Source organism: Lactuca virosa, chromosome 8 (assembly GCF_052849685.1).
Source record: "Lactuca virosa cultivar CGN04683 chromosome 8, Lactuca_virosa_CGN04683_v6, whole genome shotgun sequence".
NCBI classification, from domain to species: domain Eukaryota; kingdom Viridiplantae; phylum Streptophyta; class Magnoliopsida; order Asterales; family Asteraceae; genus Lactuca; species Lactuca virosa.
The window spans coordinates 95,273,039-95,283,509 of NC_136433.1; the positions used below are offsets into that span (position 1 = coordinate 95,273,039).

General features: G+C 33.1%; 1 protein-coding gene across 1 annotated transcript; it reads right to left on the bottom strand.

The window, feature by feature from the left end:
• Positions 1 to 3,839: 3,839 nt before the first annotated feature.
• Positions 3,840 to 7,830, bottom strand: EMB3129 (GTP-binding family protein). Its single transcript, XM_079069110.1, has 9 exons — positions 7,547 to 7,830; positions 6,578 to 6,721; positions 6,361 to 6,477; positions 6,121 to 6,264; positions 5,949 to 6,035; positions 5,677 to 5,792; positions 5,401 to 5,582; positions 4,532 to 4,589; positions 3,840 to 4,165 (listed from the first exon to the last, which is right to left on the bottom strand). The coding sequence occupies exons 1-9, from the start codon at positions 7,685 to 7,687 to the stop codon at positions 4,027 to 4,029; spliced, it is 1,128 nt and encodes a 375-aa protein (XP_078925236.1). The 5' UTR covers positions 7,688 to 7,830; the 3' UTR covers positions 3,840 to 4,026.
• Positions 7,831 to 10,471: the final 2,641 nt, after the last annotated feature.

The following is a 10,471-nucleotide window of genomic DNA, read 5'->3' on the forward strand; positions in this document are numbered from 1 at the left end:
ACGTAAAGTTTGCAACTTTACGTGAGAGTCATGCCCTAGAAGAGTGGATCTATAGTTTGGAGCCCCTGCATGAGTCGAAAAGCCTCTGTATGAATAAAGGACTGAAGGGACTCGACGAGTCTGTTCTTGGACTCGGCGAGTCTGTTGAAGATAGGCATGAACTCGACGAGTTGGAGGAACAACTCGGTGAGTCTGTTGAAGATTGCCGTGGACTCGGCGAGTCAGAACACAAAACCCCAACCTCTTCTGGTTAAGACTCAGATCAGTGAGTTGAGTGGTGACTCAGTGAGTTGGACATGATAGGACTCAGAGATTGTTTAACTCGACGAGTCATGGGGTGACTCGGCGAGTCGAGTTGTGATATAAGAGTTTTCTGAAGTTGGGGACTCGGCAAGTCAGCGGGTTGACTCGACGAGTAGGGTCAATCAGGAAAGTTGACTTCGGCCAGGACTTTGACTTTGACCAGTTTGACCTTCAAGGGTATTATGGTAATTTGGATATTTATGTCAATGGATCATTGATGGCTATAAGTTTTGGAGTTTGGGGCAGTGCTTCGGGATTGTGCTTTCGTGGTTCGGTTCGGCAGTTGCAAGGTGAGTTATCCTCACTATACCCAAGGGTCTAAGGCACCAAGGCCGGCCCTTTGAGTTGTTATTTGAGTTAGTTACTGCTGTGATATGTTAGTTAGCATCCTGGTAGATAGGATGGCTTTATGATGGTATGTTCTGTTAGTTGGCATCCTGGTAGATAGGATGGCTATATGATGGTATGCTCTGTTAGATTGGTAATCTGATAGATTGGATGTGGCTATGCTTAGTGACCTGTAGTTGGTCTGACTGTCTGTATGCTGGTAGGAGATTACCTGTTATATGTGCACGTGTTGAGTAGTAGTAGAGGGTATTCCATCCCGGTATGATGATAGGGCCCTAGTATGTTGTCTTGTAGACTGTTATATGATTATTTAATAGGTGCACATTTTGCTAGTATGTGGGCATTCCAACCCGATGGTTGAGGGCCAGGAGTATTCCATCCCGGTAGGATGTTTGGACTCATAGTAGGTGGGCATTCCAACCTGATGGTTGAGGGCCTGAGGTATTCCATCCCGAGGGATGATTGGACCCATAGTAGCTATTGTATGTATAGTAGGTGGGCATTCCAACCCGATGGTTGAGGGCCAGGAGTATTCCATCTCGGTAGGATGATTGGACTCATAGTAGGTGGGCATTCCAACCTGATGGTTGAGGGCCTGGGGTATTCCATCCCGAGGGATGATTGGACCCATAGTAGTTATTGTATGTATAGGTGTGTGGGCATTCCAACCCGATGGTTGTGGGCCGAGAGTATTCCATCCCGAGGATGATTGGACTCGTAGTATGTTGGCATTCTAACCCGACGGTTGAGGGCCTGGGGTATTCCAACCTGATGGTTGATTGGACCCATAGTATGCTGTTCATTGTTGTATGTGTATGGTTATGTGTGTACGAGTATTTTGGGGGAACTCACTAAACTTTCGAGCTTACGGTTTTCAGTTTATTGTTTCAGGTACATCAGGTGATCGTGGCAAGGCAAAGGCGTGATCGTACCGCTCCTCATATTTCATGATTTTGCGATTTGGTTCTGGGGATACTCTGATGTTTAAACTATTTTGAAAACGAGTTGTAATAACTTAATGGGGTTTAAATGTTTTAAATTTGTCTGAATTTTATGGGTGTTACAATTGTGTTCAACAAAAACCCAAAATCAACATCAAGATAGCCCTGAAGAAAAAAGTAAGCACACAAAAGCTATATAAAAAAAACAGAAAATGGTGAAAAAAATGAAGGAAAAGAAGAAAACAGTAAGAAAAATCGTATAAAAAGCAAATCAAGAGGTTGGAGTGGTGTAGAAAACAAACCTATGAACAAAATCAAAAAGACGAACACATTAATTGTGTGTGTATGTCGTCTTTCTAGTTTCTGCAACAGATAGAAAGAGGGAGGCGGAGAAGGAGCGACGATTCCCTTAATTCCTGAAAGCAAGTGTGAATTAGGTTTTTTTCATCAAAATTGAGAAATAAACACCAGAAATCGAAACATAACAAATCAATTATAAGCCGTTGTGCGGAGAAACAAATAATTGACTGGAAGAAGGAGAGCCCCAAGGTGAAACGCAAGAAATATGAAGAAAGGGAAGAAGACAAAAAAAATGAGTTCTTGCGGTTGTGATCATAAGATGAAAGAGATTCGAGGTTACACAAGGAGGAATCAAAGAGATAAGATTATGGATTGTTTGCGCATAGAGACATGGGAAGAGAAATTGTATCTGGATTTGAGGTCGTAGAAGGAAGAATCGATTGAATCGTTGTGAAAGAAGACGTACGCATCATTAAAATTAGTGGGAGAATCTTTCTTATGTATCTTCCAGCACCATTGATCTTCATATCTTCTTCCCTGCAATAAATTGAAAAGAAAATAATGCATGTGTTAGTGATTTTCAAACCAGAACAAAAGAAACGGGTAATGAGGGGTGGGGTTGACCAAATGATAATGTCATTAATAGATTTCCTAATTTTAAAAGTAATTTTATTTTTGGTGAGATTTAATTGTCATTAATAGATTTCCTAATTTTAAATAATTTTATTTTTGATGAGATTTAATTGTCATTAATAGATTTCGTAATGTTAAAAGTAATTGTCATTAATAGATTTCATAAAATTGGTGGACAAAAAAAAAACGGTTAACCAAATGATGATGTCAGCATAACGATCTAAAGGTGGAAAAGATAGGAATGAAACACAATCAATGACACTGATTGTTGAAAGTGATGTCACAAAGTTTCTCTTTTAATAATATTTAATGATTCAAAAGATTTTTGGAGCAAGTTATCCGCTATACATACCATTATAACAAATATGGTGAGGTTTTATGTTCATCTCAATAATTCATCATCACATAAACACCAAATGAACTTGTTATACCACAACTACACATCATCTTTTTTAATTAAAAATAAATAAAAATGTCTCAAAGATCAAACTGCCTTGGCTACATGACTCAAGCTTGCTCATCTCTCATTCATCGTCCTCCTTTGTGATCATGAGTCATAACCATAATCAACCACGCCACAACCACTACGATGCACAGGGGGTGGTGTGAACGATCATGGTTGGCAATGAACCACGATTATGATGTGTATACAAGAAAGTCTTATAGTTTATTATAGTTACTATTATAATAATAATAATAATAATAATAATAATTTGTTATGATTTTGGAGTCCATATGGGCTACGTACATTGGGTAGATACCTAACTGCTAATACTTTTATCTCTTTCCTATATTAAAATTCTATCGAACAAATTTTGAACCAAATGACTGAATAATCTTCACCGCATAAAATACAAATTGCATATGAACAATACTCCAAACTATCGATTACAAAGCAAACTCTTGGAACAAACATTGTATATCTGAAAGATTGATAGATTTTAGAAAATAATAATAATAATAATAATTAAAACAAAAAGCGTATTGGTAATCATCCATTAAATTGACATCAAACCAATAATTAGAGTTGGAGTATTTAAATGTTTGACGAGTTAGCAATTTGCCAAAAATTACCACACCAAAATGAAATAATAGAAAATTGTAAACACGGACGAAATAGACGAGTGGAAAGAGTCACAAGGGGTTCCAGTTGAGTTGACCAACAATTTATTATTATTTTGTCTGGTTTTTGTGAATTTTTTAGATAGTTAATTTATTGAATGGAATCCCTGGGACACCCGAAAAAATAAATAAAAGACATTTGGTAATTTCTAATATTGTGAGCTTGAATTGAAACAAGGAAGAAAGTAAAGATAGTGAAAATGAAAATTTACATTTCATAAGTAAACTACAAGTTGCTACACTTTTGATAAACTAAGCAAATAAATTTCCTCATAATTCTTAGGGATTCACTTTTTCAGTATTTTATACAAACAGCTAAATCCTAATATCTTTGGTTTTTGTAACTATAGTCTCCAACTTGAAGTATTTTTTTACCAGATTATATAACACGGGATTGAACAGGAGGTCTCTCGAGTGCAATTTTACCTAATCGCCCTTTTCTAAAGTCTGACAAGATCCGAAAGGCCGCTTGATGCTCATCTCCATTGAACAACTCGATTGCAAGTTTGTGGACAAATCTATGAATTTACAAAGAGAACACATATTAAGTCATAGACTTTACAAGCTTTGTGGGGCTATTTTCGATGACGAGGATAAGGAGGGCATTCATGTCTTTTGCACAAACGATGAGATATTGAAGGCATTCATGTCTTTTTTTGTAGGACTATTTTTTATGACGAGGATAAGGACAAAAAGTTGCAACTTTTGTACCACTGACATTAGTCTCGATTTCGGTCCTACTCCAATGCAGTCCAATCCAGGGTCAAACACAGTACAACCTGTTTTGTCATGTCATGTTCTGTAAAACAAACAAACAAACGCGCCCTAAAAGCCATATGATGGATAGAATTGGGTTAAAAAAAAAACAACATTTGTAAACGTACGTTCTACCACATCGACCATCTGTGTCAATCTTGTAACGCTCCCAAAGAACATTGTTATCTACCAAAAACAAGAACGGAAGTTGATTGTCAAATACTCAGTAAAAAAAGTGGTCAAGATAAAATTTTAGTCAATCAATGTCTTATGAATATGCAAAGGTTTAATTTTTGGAAACGATTCCAAATGTAAATCAACAACTGTCCTTTGTCAATATTACAAAGTACAAAGTACAAACAACTCGATGGTTTTGATTTGGGGGAGAAACATTTGTTTATTTGTATTTAATGAGGGTATTTTGGACAGGGCAATTTGTCTTTTTAGATACCCGGAAATTTTTCTACACTTTACTTCACTGAAACTATAGGGTTAAATACTTAAATGTGGATCTATACAACAATGTTTCACCTGTTCCTGATTTATGCAACAAATTGGTTTTTTAGACACTTTAAGGCCCATATATATGCAACATCGTAACAGAACAACTTAATGACTTAAGCCAAAAATCCTGGCTTAATGTATTAAGACGCTAACCTTTTACCTATTTGCCCTTCTTTTTTCCTCCCAACAACTCATCTCACATTAAAATCGATGAATATTGTGAAATTTGTTTATTGGAATGTATGGATAAAATGGCCCAATGGTTTATTAAGTTTAAAAAAGAAACAGACTATATGTATAAAAGACATCATTACCCATTCAGCCTCTTTACACATACAGAACTTGATGGGGATAAGAAGAAACAGCCCTAAAAGACCAGTTAAATGCTTTGTTCATGCAACAATTTTTCACTCCTTTTTACCAATTTATGCAACAATGTTTCCATTTTTTTTTTACCAAAATATATAAGGAAACGAAGAAAAAAGGATCATACTTGCTTCCGGAAGCTTCGAGAGCATTTGTACAAGAACACCCGCAACATCTGTAAAATCATACGATTTTTCCCCAATGTCATCACAAATAGCAAGCTTTATAGCTGCTGATTGATCACTCATCCTCATTGGGATTATTCCAGGAGAATCCAACAACTCTAGATCACTTCCAAAACGAACCCATCTTTTACCAAAATTAAAAAATAAAACAAAATATTAAAATAAGATGACCATGATTTTATAAAAACAAAAATAATAAAATTAAATAAGCAACATACTTTAATGATCGTGTTACACCTGGTCTTGGAGCAGCTGGGCACATACGACGCTTCAGTAGACGATTGATCAAAGAAGACTTTCCAACATTTGGGTAACCAACTATTCCAGCTCGAACCTAAAAATTGCAGGAAATAGCAATCTACTTTACTCTTTTTACCAATATAAGCAATGTACTTATATGTCTTTACAAAAATAGCAATATGGAACATGAAATTTGTAACCATTTTATGGGTAAAAATGTAAATATGCATATAAACAAAGTAGAACTCACTGCACGAGGAAGCAGCCCTCTTGCTCTACGTTTCATATTCACCTCTGCAGCTACTGACTTTGCTAATCTTCCTAACTTCATGCTTCCCTGTACTTTTTATAAAAACAGCCATTAATTCTTGTTTTTTTTTTTAAACAAATAAGAGAAAGTGAATATGATAGTAATAATATACCATTCCAAGCTGTCCATTGGAGAAGACAACTTTTATTCCTTGTCTGCCATAATAATCTGCCCAAGCATTCCGGTCAGCAGTTGATATCATGTCTTCTCTGTTCAATACCAAGATTCTTTTTCTATTACCCAGCCATGAATCCATCTGATTGTTCATGTAAGCTTGAGAGTATAAGGACTTAAATCGACATAAATGAAAGTATAAGGATATGAATTAAGTCATTAACATAAAAAAGATTACCAGAGGGTGGCTTGTGGACATTGGGATCCTACCATCTCTTACTTCTATGACAACATCCATCAACTTGAGCTGTTCTTTGAGTTCTCTTTCTGTTTTTCCAATATGGCCTGGGTACCACTGAGGAATATTATAGATACTAATATGTCAATTTTAAAATTATGATAGTTTTCAATCAATGTAAAATCAATTGTAAGGGAAGCCCAGACCTTAAGAGTACCTGAACAGGACGCAATGATTTTGTCCAGTGGTAAAGATCGGTCTCAAGATCAGCCCAATCATACTCCTCTTCAAAAGAGACCATTGAATTACTAGAATTCATGTCACTATTTCCATACCAACTTGCACTTTTCCCACCAACAGTCTGCATTAATTTTGGTTCTATAACTTGTAAGCATAGACCATAAGTGATACTATTACAGAGTGGTTTTCTAAAGGGGTGTTTTGGATACTGGTAATAATCAGTTTGGGGTGTATAAGTAAATTGATTGTGAATTTATGATTATGATTTTTTTTATTAGTATGGTCCAAATATTAAGAAAACTTAGGTAAAATTGATGCATTTAAGCAAATAATTACCTGCTTATTCTGATTATGAAGTAGCATTAATCACTATGATAACACAGCGTCCAAACATCCCCTAAATCTAAGGTGGAAAGAAACTCATAAAGGGGGTAGTTTTCAAAGTTTCTCCATTCCGAACAAAAGAGAATTTGGTTTTAGATGTGTCAAAAAACGGATTATTTTTTCAACTACAAACTTGACTTGGATTTCACATTTGTAAAAAAATTTCAACTACATCAAAACTATAGCAAACACTACAAAGAAAATCATAACAACTTTTTTCTTCTTTGACTGAACTATGTCTTTGATGTCCATTTGATTAAATTTTCCATTTGTGATATCAAATATATGACTTCGAGGAAACAAAGCAAAATTAAGCTCTACGTAGCTCAATTGACCCGTTTGCTAACCCTTTCTATGGCAGGTTGGCAACATGTACTCGTATTTAGATAACGTTTAATTCATCCTCATTTTCCGTCACAAAACCCTTAAATTGCAAAATCCCTCAAATGGCCGACATTTTCACAGCTGAATTTCTTCAAAATCGCGTGAAGGAGATTTAGTCTGGTCAGTAAGAACAAATTTCAGCGACTAAGAACTGTCTAGAAGCAAATAGATAACTTGCCTGAATAGTGGGTGGGAGTGAAGGAGGAGGCGCGGCAGAGGCGGCTGCAACCACCGTTAATGGTGGTCTCCTTCGATGTTGAAAAATAGGTGGTGAAATTGAAGCTTTACTGAAAAATACACCTGATAGGTGAACAGCCATTGCTGCCGAGTGGCTCAATTACAACCACTTTGTCTGGTGCGACAGGGAGGAGAACGGTTGATTCAACCACCGATGCTTTTTCGTTTTTTCGAGAGTAATATTGTTTCCTATCCGTTCTAAAAAGCTAACAATTTTCTGGGTAGATTCTAAAAGGGATATTTACAAAATTCAGAAAAATGTATTTAATCTAATTTTTTAAGTTTTATACAAATGAGTAAATGACCACTATTGGTGTGTGGGATTTAGTTCGAAACTTTTTTATTGATTTAGTAGGTGTAAATTCCGTGAATTATACGGATTGATTAAAAAAAATTATATATTAAAGTGTAAACAATAAATATTTTTTAAAATAAAATTTTGAAATAAGAAATAAAGAAATATATTAATTGTAATTTAATATCATATTTATGCCATTTAATACTTTACATATATAAATATATAAATATTATATGACTTTTTAATTTTAAAATTTGAAAAACCTAAAAATTAACATGTAGATATTATTTATTTATTTATTTCAAAAATATCACAAAATGATAAATGTCAAAACTCATAGAGATTGGCATGTGACAAAATGGATATTCGTTTATTATAGTTGATTGGTTCATTATAGTTGGAGTAAATTACACGAATGGTCCCTATGGTTTAGGGTAATTTGCGTGTTTGGTCCCTAACTTATTTTTTTAATTCGGAAGGTCCCTACTGTTTGTTTTTGTTACGCGCTTGATCCCTGTCTTACCTAAAAAATACTATTTTGCCCTTGATTTTTTAATTTATTTAAATAAACACACCCCCAACCCCACCCTCACCTTACCTTACATACCCCACAATTTTTCTCTATTTAAATAATATTAATTTTAGGTAAGATGGGGACCAAATGCATAACAAAAACAAACTGTAGGGACCAAGCGCGTAACAAAAACAAACATTAGAGACCTTCCGAGTTAAAAAAATAAGTTAGGGACCAACCGTGCAAATTACCCCAAACCAAAGGGACCATTCGTGTAATTTACTCTTATAGTTGATTAGATTTTTAAAAAGTTTAAAAGATTAAAAAATATATAGAAAGCTAATAAATATTTTTATCTTTAAAAAGTCATTTTTTAAAATTCAATTTTTTATATCTTCTTAAAATAACCTACAGTTTATTAGATTAAAAAGACAATAATACATCTAAACATATCTATATGTTTTACCTAAATACTAAATAAACTTAAATATGTAAAAAAAATAATAATAAATCACAAACTAATCCAGATATTTTAAAAAAAAAACTTTTATCATCATATAAGCTAAGAAACATTTTTATCAGAAAAAATATTTATCGAGTCAAATGAGCAATCCCAAACATCCTTTAGGTAATCCCAAACACCCTTTAGGTCTGAATAAGGCGTTTGGAAATTTTAAAAATATATAAGATGTATTTTCTTCTTATTTGCACCAAAAAAATTCAAAAATTCTCTTTATTCATTTTCAAATGTCTATATTACCGACTTTTCAAATCAAATGTCATATTTTAATCCCTTTGTATCATATCATATGTACTTCTCTTTTGCTATGTTTTTTTTGTTAGATTTCAACAATAAAAACAAGCATTTATCGAAATTTTAGATTTTCTAACGAACTTTGGATTTATTCTTAAAATTCAGGAATAGTTTTTTGGTATAAAAACCTTATGGATGACATATAGCTAGTTTGAAATGCTTTATTTTAGACTCCTGTATACACGAATTAATTCGTGTATTAAACTCAAATCAGTAAACAATCATTAGAGTAACGAATTCATTACTGCACAATCAATCATATACGCTTGTCACTTTCATAATTTCTATTTTTTTTTTCATTATCGTTCCTTTTAAACTAGTTGTAAGTTACAAAACACACTCTTTTGTCACTTTCATAATTGTTATTGTTTTTATATTTTTTTTCAATTTGTTCCCTTTAGGCTAGATGTAAGTTACAAAAGATACAATTATGCTTTTATTCTTTTAAACTTTGATAAGTTTATTTGAAATACGTAAATAAAAATATATGCTAATAATCTAAAAAATATATGTTATTAATTTTTTATTTTTGGTACCACTATAAATTCAAATTCATTTTTAATAAAGTTTATTTTTCACTAAATTTTAATGATATATTTTTCACTAAATCTTAAATAATCTTAAAAAATAAGGGTCCATCTAATTAGACCATCTCTACTATCTAAAATGATCCCTAATCATTAAACGTTTTTTTTTCTTAAATACTATCATTATAATATAATACCACTATAAATTCAAATTCATTTTTAATAAAGTTTATTTTTCACTAAATTTTAATGATATATTTTTCACTAAATCTTAAATAATCTTAAAAAATAAGGGTCCATCTAATTAGACCATCTCTACTATCTAAAATGACCCCCTAATCATTAAACTTTTTTTTTTCTTAAATACTATCATTATAATATAATGATAACCTTTTTACTTTGGTGTTGTTTGTTTTTTTTGAAGCAAAAATTCATAAAGTCTGCGGACCACCTCTGCAGCCCTCTGCAGTAGAAGAGGTGGACCAAACGGCTGCAGACTGTAATAAGAAGTGTGTTTGTTTTTTTAACATCTGCATACTGCTGCAGATATTAAAAAATTAAAATAAACTGATTTTATAATCCGAATATAGTTTTTTAATACCGAAAATTTAATAATGTATGACATTTCGGCAATAATTTATGATATTTCAGCAAAAAAATAATGATATTTTAACAAAAAATAAAGATATTTTAGCATAAAATAATGATATTTC

Excerpts from the sequence above, each read along its gene's own strand:
- EMB3129 (XM_079069110.1), bottom strand. The coding sequence starts at position 7,687 with ATGGCTGTTCACCTATCAGGTGTATTTTTCAGTAAAGCTTCAATTTCA. Across the intron at positions 6,265-6,360 it reads TGTCCACAAGCCACCCTCTG|ATGGATTCATGGCTGGGTAA; the intron begins GTAATCTTTTTT and ends ATGAACAATCAG. Across the intron at positions 5,583-5,676 it reads GGTGTAACACGATCATTAAA|ATGGGTTCGTTTTGGAAGTG; the intron begins GTATGTTGCTTA and ends TTTTGGTAAAAG.